This window comes from Hypomesus transpacificus, chromosome 10, assembly GCF_021917145.1.
Source record: "Hypomesus transpacificus isolate Combined female chromosome 10, fHypTra1, whole genome shotgun sequence".
NCBI classification, from domain to species: Eukaryota; Metazoa; Chordata; class Actinopteri; order Osmeriformes; family Osmeridae; genus Hypomesus; species Hypomesus transpacificus.
Window position 1 is genome coordinate 10899017 of NC_061069.1, and position 16332 is coordinate 10915348.

Below are 16332 nucleotides of genomic sequence, written 5' to 3' on the forward strand. Positions count from 1 at the left end.
CAGAAATAATTGAGGCTGCTCAAATTCGAATAGTAAAATCGTTTTTTTTCGGCGAAGTTTTTTCGGCAACATTTTTTTGCCTCCAACTTTTTCTATGTACCCTGTTTTTCTTTGTACCCATAAAAGAATCACTCCCTCTAAATAAACAAAATGTCCCTCCCTAGTCGTAACCTTTATTCACTATATTACCTCATACATATTTAATATAATTACCATTCATGCAACCATAATTTAACACTCCTAATCCCATGTTCTCATTTATTTTCCAGACTCCTCCTACAACGTGGATAAACTAGCAGCCCAATTGGTTGATTCCTCCTAGTTTCTTTGAAAGCGCCCGCGTACCTTAAGTGATCCCCGCGTTTTATAAAGTATCCTAGCAAACTAGCCTAATGCTCCAAGTCGGATTTAAAAAAGTAAGGCTAGCTTGTGATGTACTCTTCAAAATTAGATACATTCATTGTCCGATTAGAGTGCCTGCCTTCCAAAGCATAGCCTGCAAGCTACAAAGTCTTCAAGTTACCCACGGTAACCTTTCCCGTCTCCTCCTCCTAGCAACCACCAGCACCAACCAACTCGCGAGCGAAGACAATAACAAAAGCTCTAGCTTGCTAGTAGAACTAGAGGGCTAGCGTTAGTCAAACAGCTTGCCGTTTAGCTGATAAACAAGCAAGGCACCATCAACTTTTCACGCCCAACTAATTAGTGAATCAAAAGGGTGAGTGTTTGAGAACTGTGTTGACTTTATGACGTTTACAAGAAATTAATGGTTGTTGGGTTTAGCGGGTTCTCTACTAGCTAGCTAGCCTAGCTGCAGTATAAAGTGCTTTCCTATTTGATACTATATTGATATTATACAGTATTGACCTATTTCTTTCACTACTAGAGCCCACAACCATGTCATTGTGGGCTGAGACTCCTTTTGCAGAGCTCGGAAACATCCATCTGAAAGAGGACAGTGTGTGCGGGGCCCCAAACTCGCTGGACATGCTGAAGAATGACTTTGATTTAAATAAGTCCTATCCCTCTGCCCAGCGTGCTTTTCACAGGAAAGGTCAGCAGTCTCTGCAACACTGGCATTACCCTGGGTCATTGACGGGTGAGTGTGTGTAGCTAGCTAGCTAGCTATGCATAAAACTTAAAATTAACCAGCATCCACCCTTTTCCCACGACAGGCGGGTATGTGAACTCTGGTAGTTCTGTCGCAACGAGAGACATCCAGATGTCCTGTCTGCATGGCTCCCAGTCCCGCACACGGCCTGGCTCCCTGCCTGGCTCCCTGCCTCCCCTGTCAGCTCTGTCAGACACAGACACCTTGCTCAGCAAGCTCACCTGTGGAGCCCCTGCTGCCCACAACCCCAACAAGGCAGTTCTCACTGTGCACCTCAGGACAGAAGAGGTAGAATGGAACTAGGAGGACTTCTATCCTTATAAGTCCGACTTCCATCTCTATAAGAATAATCGACGTGCAGTTCTTGAGAAATGTTTTTTGCACACAGCAAACTTCTATTTTAATAGCGAAACAACCTCAGTCTGGTTGACGAGGCCGTGAAAGCGTTATTGTGCATGTTGATTTGACTTTGTCTCTGGCCCTTGCAGATAACAGCTGCCAATACGCTGGCTTGCCAGCTGTTTGATTGCTGCAGCAGTGAGTTGATTGGGCAAAAGCTGTCCTATGTCCTGAAGAAAACCAATCAGATCCTGGAAGAAGCTTTAAATGAAGAGTACCTACAAGCAGACGGACATATTGCCGTCGTAACCGGAAAAGTGGTAGGAGACACGTTTCTCTGTTGATAATTTTCATTCGTGCACGTGGTTACCGATTTTTTCAATCCAGTGTGTGACTGCGAGTGCCCCTGCAGATGGATGCGGTGAGTCTGTGTGGTGCTGAGGTGCCCGTGTCAGTGTGGACCCTGATGCCCTCAGGGGAGGGAGGGCAGCACTGCCAGGTCTTGATGGAGCGGGTTCAGAGGATCGCAGCCCAAGTCTCTTTCTCGCAGGAAGTAAGCAGCCTAATGGGATTGTCGTATGTACCTGACCCTCTCGAAACCGACGTGCCATCGGCCGACAGCTACCCAATTCTAACTGTGTCCGTGCCGCTGTGTTTATTTTCAGGGCAGCATCCTCGGCTGTGACCAGGCGTTTGCCCATCTCCATGGTTACCACCAGGCCGGGGAGTTGACGGGCCTGTCCATTAGTGATCTGATGCCCTCTCTGCGGATGCCCCTCCACAGCCAAGCTCTGCCCAAGGTAAACCCTCCTGCACACCGGGGTCCTTCTCTGGCCTTTTGTAATTCGCTGCCAGCATCTAGATGCCCACACAAGCTACGATGTGCAGGGCTGGAGTCTGGTAGCATGTTCAACCTGGTCACAGAAGACACCGTTTCCCAGAATCTCCTGCTCTATGTACGAGCATGCCTCATTAGGGATGCGTGTGAACTCCGCTCTCTGCCCTCCTAGACGCTGCGGCTCCAGAGAGTGCGCGGTAGAAGCAGGGGGGGCACCTCCTTCCCCCTGTGCATCAAGCTCCAGGGGGCCGTGGTGTGTAGGCGAGCCCAGCCTCAGGGCCTCGGGTCCGGCCGTGCCGAGCTGACCTGGAGCCCCGGAGGAGCGGCCGGCCAGGAGAGCCCGCCGGGGCCTCCTCTCACCTCCCCGGGGTGTCGAGCGCCCGAGCCCTCCCAGTCTGAGCTCTATGAACAGACACAGTCACAGGACACGTCCTCTGGTACAGTCTCAGCAAAACATACATCGGCGATGCAGGTTTTCCAGTGTCGTTGTAAACAGAACAAGTTTGCGAATATTGACATTTGTCTATGTCAAATCTGTAGAGATCCATTATTTATTTTCTCTCTCTCTCTCTGTCTCGCTCTCCCTCTGTCTCTCTGTCTGTCCTTCTCTCTGCCTGTGTCAGTAGGGCTAGCGGACAGCGTCCTCCTCTCCCCAAGCTCTGCCCTGATTTATTCGGGGACGGTGTGGGTGTTTGCTCCTCTCAGCGGCCTCCTCACCCTGCACCCCGACGGCTCCCTCCTCAGCATCCACAACCTGCTGGCTCTCAACCTGTTTGGCTACAGCAGGGCCGAGCTCACGGGCAAGGTAAGACAGTGGAGAATCACAAGTCCTGACCATCTGGCTCATGTCAGGGGGGTTCAGATGGCTGAGCGGTTAGGGAATCGGGCTACCAATCAGAAGGTTGCTGGTTCGATTCCCGGCCGTGCTAAAATGACGTTGTGTCCCTGGGCAAGGCACTTCACCCTACTTGCCTCGGCGGAATGTCCCTGTACTTACTGTACGTCGCTCTGGATAAGAGCGTCTGCGTCGTCGTCGTCATCTGCCGCTTGTCCGGGGATCGGGTCGCGGGGGCAGCGACCTAAGCAGGGAGGCCCAGACTTCCCTCCCCCCGGCCACTTCCGCCAGCTCTTCCTGGGGGACCCCAAGGCGTTCCCAGGCCAGCTGAGAGACATAGTCCCTCCAGCGTGTCCTGGGTCTTCCCCGGGGCCTCTTCCCAGTGGGACGTGCCCGGAACACCTCACCAGGGAGGCGTCCAGGAGGCATCCTAATCAGATGCCCGAGCCACCTCAGCTGGCTCCTCTCGACGCGGAGGAGCAGCGGTTCTACTCTGAGCCCCTCCCGGATGACCGAGCTTCTCACCCTATCTCTAAGGGAGAGCCCGGACACCCTACGGAGAAAGCTCATTTCGGCCGCTTGTATTCGCGATCTCGTTCTTTCGGTCACTACCCATAGTTCGTGACCATAGGTGAGGGTAGGAACGTAGATCGACTGGTAAATAGAGAGCTTCGCCTTTCGACTCAGCTCCTTCTTCACCACGACGGACCGATGCAGAGCCCGCATCACTGCGGACGCCGCACCGATCCGCCTGTCGACCTCGCGCTCCATTCTTCCCTCACTCGTGAACAAGACCCCGAGATACTTGAACTCCTCCGCTTGGTTCAGGATCTCCTCCCCGACCCGGAGATGGCACTCCACCCTTTTCCGGTCGATTACCATGGCCTCAGATTTGGAGGTGCTGATTCGCATCCCAGCCGCTTCACATTCGGTTGCGAACCGCTCCAGTGAGAGCTGAAGGTCACGGCCCGATGAAGCCAACAGGACCACATCATCCGCAAAAAGCAGCGACCCGATCCTGAGGTCACCAAACCGGACCCCCTCAACACCCTGGCTGCGCCTAGAAATTCTGTCCATATAGGTAATGAACAGAATCGGTGACATAGGGCAGCCCTGGCGGAGTCCAACCCTCACCGGAAACAAGTTCGACTTACTACCGGCAATGCGGACCACACTCTGGCACCGGTCGTACAGGGACCGGACAGCCCCGATCAGGAAATCCGGTACCCCGTACTCTCGGAGCACCCCCCACATGAGCCCCCGAGGGACACGGTCGAACGCCTTTTCCAAATCCACAAAACATGTGTAGACTGGTTGGGCGAACTCCCATGTACCCTCCAGGACTCCGCGGAGGGTATAAAGCTGGTCCACTGTTCCACGGCCAGGACGAAAACCACATTGCTCCTCCTGAATCCGAGGTTCGACAATCCGACGGACCCTCCTCTCCAGGACCCCTGAATAGACTTTCCCAGGGAGGCTGAGGAGTGTGATCCCCCTAAAGTTGGAGCACACCCTCCGGTCCCCCTTTTTAAAGAGGGGAACCACCACCCCGGTCTGCCAGTCCAGAGGCACTGTCCCCGATGTCCACGCGATGTTGCAGAGTCGTGTCAACCAAGACAGCCCTACAACATCCAGAGCCTTAAGGAACTCCGGGCGGACCTCATCCACCCCAGGGGCCCTGCCACCGCGGAGCTTTTCAACCACCTCGGCGACCTCAGCCCCAGAGATAGAAGGGCCCCCCCCGATGTCCCCAGACTCTGCCTCCACGTCGGAAAGCGTGTTGGTGGAATTAAGGAGGTCTTCGAAGTATTCCTTCCACCGATCCAGGACGTCCCCCGTCGAGGTCAGCAGCGCACCATCCCCACCGTATACAGTGTTGACAGAGCACTGCTTCCCCCTCCTGAGCCGCCGGATGGTGGTCCAGAACCTTTTTGAAGCCGTTCGGAAGTCATTCTCCATGGCCTCGCCGAACTCCTCCCATGCCCGGGTTTTTGCCTCCGCGACCGCCAAAGCCGCGTTCCGCTTGGCCTGCCGGTACACATCAGCTGCCTCTGGAGTCCTACCAGCCAATAAAGTCCGATAGGCCTCCTTCTTCAGCTTGACGGCATCCCTCACCTCCGGAGTCCACCACCGGGTCCGAGGGTTACCGCCGCGACATGCACCGACCGCCCTGCGGCCGCAGCTCCGGTCAGCCGCTTCAACAATGGAGGCCCGGAACATGGCCCATTCGGACTCAATGTCCCCGGCCCCCCCCGAGACATGATCGAAGCTCTCCCGGAGGTGGGAGTTGAAGCTCCTTCTGACAGAGGGTTCCGCCAGACGTTCCCAGCAGACCCTCACATTACGTTTGGGCCTGCCAGGCCTGACCGGCGTCCTCCCCCACCATCGAAGCCAACTCACCACCAGGTGGTGATCAGTTGACAGCTCCGCCCCTCTCCTCACCCGAGTGTCCAAGACATGCGGCCCCAAGTCCGATGACACGACTACAAAGTCGATCATCGAACTGAGACCTCGGGTGTCCTGGTGCCAGGTGCACATATGGACACCCTTATGCTTGAACATGGTGTTCGTTATGGACAAACCGTGTCTAGCACAGAAGTCCAACAACAAAACACCACTCGGGTTCAGATCGGGGGGGCCGTTCCTCCCAATCACGCCCCTCCAGGTCTCACTGTCATTGCCCACATGAGCATTGAAGTCCCCCAGGAGGACGAGGGAATCCCCAGGAGGAGCGCTTTCCAGCACCCCCCCCAGAGACTCCAAAAAGGGTGGGTACTCTGAGCTGCCGTTTGGTGCATAAGCACAAACGACAGTGAGGACCCGTCCCCCCACCCGAAGGCGGAGGGAGGCTACCCTCTCGTCCACCGGGGTGAACCCCAATGTACAGGCGCCGAACCGAGGGGAAACCAGTATTCCCACCCCAGCTCGACGCCTCTCACCAAGGGCAACTCCAGAGTGGAAGAGAGTCCAGCCCCTCTCAAGGAGACTGGTTCCGGAGCCCACGCTGTGCGTCGAGGCGAGGCCGACTATATCTAGCCGGAAACTCTCTACCTCGCGCACCAGCTCAGGCTCCTTTCCCGCCAGCGAGGTGACGTTCCACGTCCCTAAAGCTAACTTTTGCAGCCGAGGATCGGACCGCCAAGGCCCCCGCCTTCGGCCGCCGCCCGTCTCACACTGCACCCGACCCCCATGACCCCTCCTGCGGATGGTGAGCCCACTGGAAGAGGGTCCCACGTTGTCTCTTCGGGCTGTGCCCGACCGGGCCCCATGGGAAAAGGCCCGGCCACCAGGCGCTCGCCATCGAGCCCCACCCCCGGGCCTGGCTCCAGGGGGGGGCCCCGGTGACCCGCTTCCGGGCAGGGGCAACTGGGAACCATTGTTGTATTTCTTCATGGTTGGTTTTTTGAGCCACTCTTTGTCTGGTCTTTCACCTGGAACCTGTTTGCCTTGGGTGACCCTACCAGGGGCATGAAGCCCCCGACAACATAGCTTCCAGGATCACTAGGACACACAAACCCCTCCACCGCGGTAAGGTGGTGACTCAAAGAGCGTCTGCTAAATGACTAAATGTAAATCTAATGTCCATGTAGATCCAATCGACAGGAAAGTTCATCCAATAGTTGAAGCTGTTCTGCGGGTCTGTTGAATGATTGGGCCCTTTTTGGAGCTAGTTTCCAGACTGCTCTTATCTGACTTGTGCCCTGCAGACTGTCACCTTCCTGATGCCTGGCTTCTATGACTGGATGTGCAGCTTGGAGAGGAAAGACAGGCCCCTCCCCCTCGCCCGTTCCCCAGGAGACGGGCTGCTCCTGACACGCTCCACTCATCCCTCCAGCTGGGACACGGGTACACAGGGTTTCCTAAGCTAGCAATGTCATGGATTCCTTTGGGCAGGTACAGGGGTGATTTGAACCTGTGACCTCTTGATCAAATGCTATACCCATCCCCCATCCCCATAATAATAGTAAAACTGTTGAAACATCGCCTCAAGTCTGAACTTCTGGTACAGTTGGACTGTAGCATATTGGGTGTCATGGGGTTAGATTTCTGCATGCTGTCTGCATAGTGATCTCTCTCTCTTTCTGTGGCCCTTCCAGACCGCTGTAGATCCTCTGGTAGCCCTAACCCTGGCACTAGCTGCATGGTGCCCCAGTCCTGTCAGTCTGCTCTTTCTGGCAGACACAAGCCCCAGGACAGGAAAGGTTAGCACCTGCTGACAGGATATTCAGGACCTGCTTGCTTAACTCTCATCCCTTCTCATCTACCTCTCAGTGCCTTGGTGTTGATTGTTTCCATAATCAGGGACGTGGCATGCGATGGGCCTCATGTGAACCTGTGTGTGTGTGTGTGTGTGTGTGTGTGTGTGTGTGTGTGTGTGTGTGTGTGTGTGTGTGTGTGTGTGTGTGTGTGTGTGTGTGTGTGTGTGTGTGTTCAGACCCCTCGTCCCTGCTGGCTGGGGACATGGCCATGGTCCTGCAGGCCTGGCAGACCCCAGGCTCCTCTGCCAGGGGCAGGATCTTCACAGGGACCAGCGCCAGGCTGGAGCAGCAGGGCAGCGCTCCCTCCACCCTGCACCCACCCGCAGTCACGTCCACCCCCACGGTCAGGTCAGTGGACCCTCGTGTCAGACTCGGCCTCTGAGCTCGTACCTGGGGCTAGGTAGGCTATAGCTCAGTGGGGGAACATTTGACTGCAGAGCAAGAGTTTGCAGGATGATTGTATACTCTCCCCCCCCCAGTTTGGAGGACACTTTGGAGCTGACAGGGGAGGTAGGAGACAGCACCGATGTCCTCCTGCAGACCTTCGCCCTGGTGGAGGGACTCACCATCTGCCTCCCTTCCCCGACCCAGCCTTCCAACCCCGGACTGCAGCCCTGCGACACCGACGGGACACACTGTCAACAGGCTCTCAATGGAGGTCAACATTAGCTTGTCGTGTCGTCAATGGATGATCTGTTGCCATGCCGATGAAAGACCGGTATTGGACGTAAACGCAAGTTCTACTTCCTCCAGCCCCTCATCCAGGTCCCCTGGATGCCTGTGGTCCTGCCAGGCCAGGGTGCTCCAACCTCCCAGAGAAGGAGGACCAGCGGACGGACCTCTCCGTCCTGCAGGACTCCAGCTTTGAAGTCATCTCCATGGGGAGCAGGTGAGGGCATCCTCCTCTGATGAGGATCCACTGGCCGTATCCTCATGTTATTCATCACTGTGTCATAATCAGGGAGGAACTTTCTGTCAGGCTACCTGGTCAGGGCTTTCAGCAGTGCTTTCGCCTAATGAGTCCATTCCGTCTGATTGTAGAGGTCGAGTTTGTTTAGAAATGTTGTTCTTGTATTGTGCCTAATAAAATACACTTCCTTGACTCTAAACGTCAAAATACTGTTAGAGCTATGCACTTCTGACCCTTGATTTGGCTACACTTTCTAAATTAACTATTTGTCATGTCGCTTTGAACAAAAAGCTTCTTGATTATAATTTTTTTAAGTAAACAATCACACAATGTGGTTCCAGGTCCTCCTCTGGGTTCTGTGAGAAGTGGGCGGGTCAGGGCGGGTCGGGACCCGACCGCCTAGAGGAATCAGCAGTGGTGTTGGAGTCTGCCAGCAGTTACGTGGACCTGAACTCCAACGAGGACCAGGTGACCCGGGCCATGGCTGACCTGGACCTCAGCGGCAGCACGGAGCTCCCCCCGGGGGAGGAGCCCGCTGACCTGTCCCACACCTCCTGCGACACGGCCGAGCTCCTGCGCACCCCTTCTCCGTACGTGGTAGAGTCCGACCAGGAAGCGCAGTCTCCCAGTAAGAAGGGTGCTGAGGTCAGGAACAGTCCATCGCTGGAGCGGGAGGGGGGGAGGAGTGAGAATCATCAGGCGTCGGAGCCGAATCAGTGGGGAGCTTTCACTGAGATGAACCAGGCTCAGACCCAGGAGTTCACAAGTCAGATGAATCTGGGGATGCAGTCAGACATGGATGCTCCTAGCACCTCCACCCCCAAGAAGCCCCAGCTGAATGGACACACCGACTCCCCAGCCCCCAAGCAGCCCATCCGGGAGGGCAGATACCATGGCAACGGCTACCACAGGGATGGCTCCAGAATAGGTTGGTACTGTTTGTCAGATTCGTTCCAAAAAGAGCAGACTTGGTCTTCCTAAACCACAGCTCAGTTTAAGAGCACCTGAACTCTGCCTGCTGGTTGAAGTGATGTCTTGTGATGACGAGCCGTCCTCTTCCCCGGCCTTGTGTCCAGAGATGCAGTGTGAGGTGTGCAGGGCAGAGCTGCCTGAGGGACGCTCGGTCTTCTGTGTGTGGCTGAGCCACCAGGAGGCGCTGTTGCAGATGGAGCCCTCCAACATGGCCTCCCAGCCCGACTCCTCAGCTCTGAGCCTGGGGGAGGTCAGCTCCAACACTCACCACCCACACAGCCTGGGTCACAACACTCACCACCCACACAGCCTGGGTCACAACACTCACCACCCACACAGCCTGGGTCACAACACTCACCACCCACACAGCCTGGGTCACAACACTCACCACCCACACAGCCTGGGTCACAACACTCACCACCCACACAGCCTGGGTCACAACACTCATCCACCACACAGCCCGGGTCACAACACTCACCACCCACACAGCCTGGGTCACAACACTCACCACCCACACAGCCTGGGTCACAACACTCACCACCCACACAGCCTGGGTCACAACACTCATCCACCACACAGCCCGGGTCACAACACTCACCACCCACACAGCCTGGGTCACAACACTCACCACCCACACAGCCCGGGTCACAACACTCACCACCCACACAGCCTGGGTCACAACACTCACCACCCACACAGCCTGGGTCACAACACTCACCACCCACACAGCCCGGGTCACAACACTCATCCACCACACAGCCCGGGTCACAACACTCACCACCCACACAGCCTGGGTCACAACACTCACCACCCACACAGCCTGGGTCACAACACTCACCACCCACACAGCCTGGGTCACAACACTCACCACCCACACAGCCTGGGTCACAACACTCATCCACCACACAGCCCGGGTCACAACACTCACCACCCACACAGCCTGGGTCACAACACTCACCACCCACACAGCCCGGGTCACAACACTCACCACCCACACAGCCCGGGTCACAACACTCACCCTAAAAAGAAAAAAAAAAGAAAAGGAAAAAAAAGATTTCCCTTCCCTTTCCCTCTCCCCCTTCCTGTGTGTACCGTTTGTCTGTTTTCTACTCAGCCGACGTGTGACACGAGTCGCGGGGACGCCTTGCGCTCCACGGTGGACCTGGAGCAGTCGCGGGCCTGCAACGGCCAGTTTGACGAGGAGTACCACCCCATCCGAGCGGTGGGCAAAGGGGCCTTTGGGTTTGTGTGGCAGGCCTGCAGGCGCTCAGACGGACAGGAGGTTAGACTGGAACCCCTTCTCTCTGGACAGACTGGTAGAACTCATGTAAAAGCTCTCTGTACAGACTGGTAGAACTCATGTAAAAGGGGGAGTCACTGTTGGGCTAAAGCAGCCAGTTTTCTACAGTTTGGTGATATGTGGTGTTATGTTGGTGTGTTGTCTGTGCTTTTCTGAATAGTAGTCGTTGTTTTAAGCATGGGCCCTTTAGTAGGTTGTCTTTCTGAGTTATGGTTTTCACGGGGGGAATGGCATTATGTGTGTGTGTGTGTTCACAGGTGGTGGTGAAGTTCATCCGGAAGGCCAGGGTTGTGAGTGAATGCTGGGTGGATGACCCCATGCTGGGACGAGTCAGCCAGGAGATAGCCATCCTAACACGTCTGCAACACCCCAACATCGTCAAGGTAACGCACCAGCCCCTCCCTGTCAGTAACGTGGAGATGATGCAAACCCACACAGGTCTGGGTGTCCTCACATGTCCGTTGTTCCGCGTGCAGGTGCTGGAGGTGTTTGAGAACGAGGGCTTCTTCCAGATGGTGATGGAGAAGCATGGCGAGGGCCTCGACCTGTTTGAGTTCATCGACAAGCAGCCCAGACTGGACGAAGCCCTAGCCAGCTACATCTTCAGACAGGTGAGAAACCGGCCCTGTCGGAAACACCCTTTTACACTTACGTACAGCCTGTCTCTAAGGCCTCCAAAGAAACATTTCCTTGGGCACGATTGGGTGAAAAATAATTCATTTTTTTTTTTGTTCATTTTCTTAAAGAAACATTTCTCTTTTCTCCGTGTGTCTGTCTCTCCCGCTGGTTGTTAGTTGGTGGCAGCTGTGGCCTACCTGAGGAACAAAGCCATCCTGCACCGTGACATCAAGGATGAGAACATCATCATCGACACCTGCTTCCACGTCAGGCTCATAGACTTTGGCTCTGCCGCCATGCTGAGTCCCGGGAAACTCTTCTCCACCTTCTGTGGTACCCTGGAGTACTGCTCCCCCGAGGTGTTGCAGGGGAACCCGTAAGCACTCGCCCTCCACACACACACACGCCATCACGCGTTCACTTGGCTGGACCACTCACTTTCTCCATCGCTCACTCTGTCACTCTATTCTCCATCCTCTCTCTCTCACACAGTCTCTCTCTCTTTCTGTATTTCTGTAAGCCCATGTGAAGTGGCCCTGTCCTGTGTCTGTGTGCTCTTGTGCAGCTACGAGGGGCCAGAGTTGGAGATGTGGTCTCTGGGGGTGCTGCTGTACACGCTGCTGTTCAGTGAGAACCCCTTCTGTGGCATGGAGGAGATCCAGGAGGCCCACCTCAGACCCCCCTTCCCCCTCTCACCAGGTCCAGTCCAACCTATCCACACCTTAGAAAGCCTTGAGTGGCTCTCCCAGATAACCTGCATTACACTAATGTTCCTTTGTCAGGGAGTGTAGTTCCCTTTAGCAGCTTGTTCTTGGTTGTTTAGTCTTCTGTTGACTCTGTGTCTCGTCTGTGCTCCAGAACTGCATGGTGTCCTGTCAGGCCTGCTGCATCCAGCGCCCGACCAGAGGATGAGCCTGGCCCAGCTGCTGCTCCAGCCCTGGGTCCGCCAGCCTATCTCCCTGGCCGAGTACAGCTGGAGCGAGGTGGTGCCGGGGGCCCACAGCCAGGGTGAGTGACGGACAGATGCCCTCTAGTGCTCATTGACCCAAAACTATTTCGGAGGAGAAAATGAGGATTAGCATTCCCATAGTGTGTAGTGGATTGCTCTATACAGTTTGCAGTCACGTTGCAATCAACAGTTGGGTGGTGTTCTGTCTTTTCAGACTGAGGCTGATGGATAGAAAGCATGATGACAGAGTAAGCTGAATGATTATTTCATTATTATATACTTTGTCCATGCCAGTGTCTCTACAGCAGCACATGCTCAGTCCTGGAGGATTCCTCGGGGACGGTTTGTACCCGGACGTAGGGGATGACTCACTCCCCGATGAGGAGGAGGAAGATGAGGAGGAGAAGGCGTCCATGTTTGCCTTAGAAACGGAGCTCATGAAGTACCTCTCTGACGACTGAGAAACTGAACTACAGTGGTGGCTTCAAAGTCTTGGAAACCAAAAGGAATGATAGATTTTCACCAACAAAATCAAATAGCGTACTGGTAATATGAGTACAAATATTTGGCAGGACAATATTGAGTCAGTAAATGCTACCAAAGAGAAGACAAACAAAAAAAGTTACATGAAGGATTGGATAACTACAGTAGATTCATTTGTATGTATGTTTAAAAATGTTATAATGTCATTAGAATCATACATATTATGGTTTAAAACATCTAAAATGCCAAGTAAAAATGGTAAAAGAAGCTTCATATAGGGACCATGCGGAAATAAAACTGGGTTATTATGCTTAAAAGTGAACTAAAACCTGAATGACTTGTTACTGAATAAGATCTTCCTGGTGCTTTCACGCCTTTTATTAGAATTACGTTGATACAAAAGCTAATGTAATGGCTTTAGTTTGGTTTTTATCACATTGTAAATATGTTTGCAATATTTTAATATGTATTTAATTCACCCGAATAAATGCTTTTATCATAATACTTGTGGCTTGTGTCTTGTGGTCTTATAACAAATATTTATACAATTGTAAACGTGGCTCGGAACTATTTCTTGGAGTACGTAGGAGACGGTGAACATATTTTGAGGACGGACAAGCATGAGCGCTCACATCGTAAATCGGCAGGTAAACTACCGTATTATTTACATATTTGACACTTATAATTAGTCATGTAAAATTCAGCTCACATTGCAAAGAGTACAATTGACATTAACCAATATTTAAGTAATTTTTAGCGTTTGCGATGTCTACCAAGGTCAATACATTGCTAGTTGACTTGCAAGGTAATGTCGCCCCTAACAACAAGTCGGTAGAGAAAAGTATTTTCCCCTGACCTAACAATCATTGTTTTGCACTGTTTTTTCTTTTTCATTACCATGTAGCTTCTTAGATGGACTCTTCAATGTGCAAACCGCTCTATATTGAATCAAAAAGGACTTGCCAGATACCATGTGCTGAATGCACTTGCTACGACCTCCCGAGTCTGGTCTTCCAACCACTACCAGACAGGTGTACAGCACAACGCAGACACGTCTAATCTTAAAACGGGCCATGAGTTAACCCTCCGGTCACTACTCGATATGGGTTTCACAGATACCCAGGCAGATCAGGTTTGCGAGGCTGTAACCAAGAGTCGTGGTCATTCTGACAATGCTCTATCAACTCTCACGACACTTTTCATACTCGGCCTCAACCCTTCCAGTGTGCTGAAGGTTTTGGACAAATGTCCAGATCTTTACAGAGTGAAGGGAACACAGTTCAATCAGCGCATTAGTAACCTGAGGAAACTTGGTTTGCTTGAAGGTGAGGGTGTTCATTTTTACATTACAGATGTGAACATAAACGGCTGTGTATTACCCCAAAATTTCCTCTCAAACCCTCTCACAGGCAGTCTCCAGAGGGTGGTGAGTTACTACCCCCAGATCCTGACCTTCCCCATGAAGAGGGTCAACAATGTGGTGCGCTTGCTCAGAGAAAGGTGCCTTTTCACTTTCCCGCAGGCCACAGACATCCTGAGGGACTCTCCAGCCGTGGTGGAGGAGGACCTGGGCCAGCTGGAGTACAAGTTCCAGGTTATACCTCATCTTAATGATCATTATATAGCCGACAGTGTGTCTATGGCTGGTTTACTATTTAGATATAGCCGTGACCTAGGTTGTGTATCCAACTAATTGACTTATTGATATCTCTACCAGACATACAATAAATAATAATAAAATATATCTTGGTTAATTGTTGTTCATTGAAATGTAACCTATAGTGCTTGACCTAACGCTAGCCCCCCTTTCCCTGCAGTATGTCTACTTCCGCATGGGGGTCAAGCAGGCAGAGATGGTCAGGTCCAAGCTCTTCCGGGTGCCCTTGGAGGAAGTACGCTGCAGGCACTGCTTCCTGGAGAGGAGGGGTCTGTACCAGACTCCTGACAAGAAGGGCCAGACACTCATCCTCAACCCCAAACTCAACGACATCCTCGGCGTCAACGAGGAGACCTACCTTGCTGACGTTGCCATGGCCACACAGGAGGAGTACAGCATATTCCGGAAGCTGATGGAGAAAGAGTGGCAGGAGGAGGAAGGGCAGGAGAGGGGCATGATGTCTGGGGGTGATGATGAAGATGAAGAGGAGGAGGAGGGAGAAATCGATGGATACCAGAAAAGGAGGAAGAGATGAGGCCGAGGATGTGGATTTGCAGTTCATGTTTCAAGTTGATGTTGTTGTTTATAAGTAAATCATTAAAAAAACAAGAATAAACCCCATAGCTGTCTATGGAAAACTGATATTTTTGATTACATAATCTGTGACTGCACTAAAGATTAGGGATGTAACGATACACTCAGCTCACGATTCAATACGTATCACAATACTGGGTGTACGATACAATACGTATCACGATATTTTGAACAACATTTTTCATGAAACATTTAATTCACATATTTTTTCCAAAACACTAAACATTTGCATTTATTTTCTTTGTTGTACATAAAATGTAGTCCACTCAGTTCAAGCGATTTCTGTGAATGCAATAAATGCACGCATGACGCAGGTGCATGGTAGGTCGCTCGTTGGTAGCTCAACCAATAGGATCAAACGGACATCGCACTGTAAAAATATTGCCATAACTCTGGTATGGGATTGTCAAGGCTTATGGACAACCAAGACCTTATAGTGTAACATTAAATAGGGCGTGTTCTTGTAACGGGATGGCAGCCACTCCCCATCGCTCTGCCCATCCCTATGCCCATCGCTCTGCCTGTCCCTCTGCCCATCGCTCTGCCAATCGCTTACTTGCCTTCGCATACAAGCTGCTTAGACAGGATGGTAATGTTGGGTTGAGTGAACACTGTGCAAAAAGACTGATACTGAGGTGAACATGGACGTGGTACGTCTTTGTCACTGATGTCAATATGAAATGAGATGTATGTCAACTAAACTGCCATTACTCACACCTGGAGTGTTGGTATTGTTATTATAGGGAGTCAGATGGCTGAGCGGTGAGGGAGTCGGGCTAGTAGTCAGAAGGTTCCCGGATCGATTCCCCACCGTGCCACATGATGTTGTGTCCTTGGGCAAGGCACTTCACCCTACTTGTCTCGGTGGGCTTGTCCCTGTACTTACTGTAAGTCGCTCTGGATAAGAGCGTCTACTAAATGACTAAATGTAATGTAATGTAATGTTGTTGAAACGGTCTGAAGTGGGAGCAGAGACTGGGGAGTATTTCAATCAGGAAGTGTGTCCTTTCCCTGTAGGGTTTGATTCCTTTGTGTTTTAATGGAGAGGATGGGTGGATAGAGTGAAAATGGTAAAAAAAATCAAGAAACGAGCCCTGGGGTAGGCACCTAGGAATTCATGATTCAGGCACACATCAATGAAAGGGAGTGAATGAGAACTGATGAGTGAACTACCGCCTGAATTGAGATTCAGCCAGTGCTTCTATGGGATGGTTAAGTGGCTATAGCTTTCCACCTCCCTGCGTTATCAGCTATGAGTCAACACATAGTACATCTGCTGATAAAGCTAGCAGAGGAGCGTCTGGTAGACATAGCTGCCATTGATTTATAAAAGCATGAAGGCTAATGGATCCTCGTTCCAAACTCTGTGGATATTGGATATGAAACCCCTGACTTTCATTTGTTGCTGGAAGAGATTTCATTCCCTTTGGTAAATCAATAGTTTTTGTCCGTAGTTGTGTCTGTGCT

The 16332-nt window shown here is 52.3% G+C and overlaps 2 protein-coding genes across 6 annotated transcripts; both read left to right on the plus strand.

Moving 5' to 3' along the window:
- Window positions 1-336: 336 nt before the first annotated feature.
- pask (PAS domain containing serine/threonine kinase) lies at window positions 337-13111 on the plus strand. 4 transcript variants are annotated; one of them, XM_047028117.1, is made up of 22 exons: window positions 337-718; window positions 887-1099; window positions 1176-1399; window positions 1600-1770; window positions 1863-2003; window positions 2116-2250; window positions 2461-2725; window positions 2912-3093; window positions 6831-6969; window positions 7221-7325; window positions 7559-7730; window positions 7862-8040; window positions 8136-8271; window positions 8634-9220; window positions 9369-9514; window positions 10379-10546; window positions 10822-10947; window positions 11041-11175; window positions 11359-11558; window positions 11748-11881; window positions 12041-12190; window positions 12426-13111. In XM_047028117.1, the coding sequence occupies exons 2-22, from the start codon at window positions 898-900 to the stop codon at window positions 12590-12592; spliced, it is 3864 nt and encodes a 1287-aa protein (XP_046884073.1). In that variant the 5' UTR covers window positions 337-718; window positions 887-897; the 3' UTR covers window positions 12593-13111. The 4 variants fall into 4 exon arrangements, with proteins under 4 accessions (XP_046884073.1, XP_046884074.1, XP_046884076.1 ...); XM_047028118.1 differs by having other exon boundaries at window positions 2915-3093; XM_047028120.1 differs by having other exon boundaries at window positions 887-1054.
- Window positions 13112-13193: 82 nt separating this feature from the next.
- On the plus strand, window positions 13194-14915 carry mterf4 (mitochondrial transcription termination factor 4). 2 transcript variants are annotated; one of them, XM_047028123.1, is made up of 4 exons: window positions 13194-13261; window positions 13519-13939; window positions 14024-14208; window positions 14432-14915. In XM_047028123.1, the coding sequence occupies exons 1-4, from the start codon at window positions 13235-13237 to the stop codon at window positions 14804-14806; spliced, it is 1008 nt and encodes a 335-aa protein (XP_046884079.1). In that variant the 5' UTR covers window positions 13194-13234; the 3' UTR covers window positions 14807-14915. The 2 variants fall into 2 exon arrangements, with proteins under 2 accessions (XP_046884079.1, XP_046884078.1); XM_047028122.1 differs by having other exon boundaries at window positions 13203-13261; window positions 13519-14208.
- The last annotated feature ends 1417 nt before the right edge of the window (window positions 14916-16332 follow it).

What these genes read in the sequence shown, in the direction of transcription:
- pask (XM_047028117.1), top strand. Translation starts at nt 898, where the DNA reads ATGTCATTGTGGGCTGAGACTCCTTTTGCAGAGCTCGGAAACATCCAT. An exon ending in GGGCCGAGCTCACGGGCAAG is followed by an intron (nt 3,094 to 6,830) that starts GTAAGACAGTGG and finishes TGTGCCCTGCAG; the next exon opens with ACTGTCACCTTCCTGATGCC. An exon ending in CAGGGATGGCTCCAGAATAG is followed by an intron (nt 9,221 to 9,368) that starts GTTGGTACTGTT and finishes CCTTGTGTCCAG; the next exon opens with AGATGCAGTGTGAGGTGTGC.
- mterf4 (XM_047028122.1), top strand. Translation starts at nt 13,235, where the DNA reads ATGAGCGCTCACATCGTAAATCGGCAG. An exon ending in CTCACATCGTAAATCGGCAG is followed by an intron (nt 13,262 to 13,518) that starts GTAAACTACCGT and finishes ATTACCATGTAG; the next exon opens with CTTCTTAGATGGACTCTTCA. An exon ending in AGCTGGAGTACAAGTTCCAG is followed by an intron (nt 14,209 to 14,431) that starts GTTATACCTCAT and finishes CTTTCCCTGCAG; the next exon opens with TATGTCTACTTCCGCATGGG.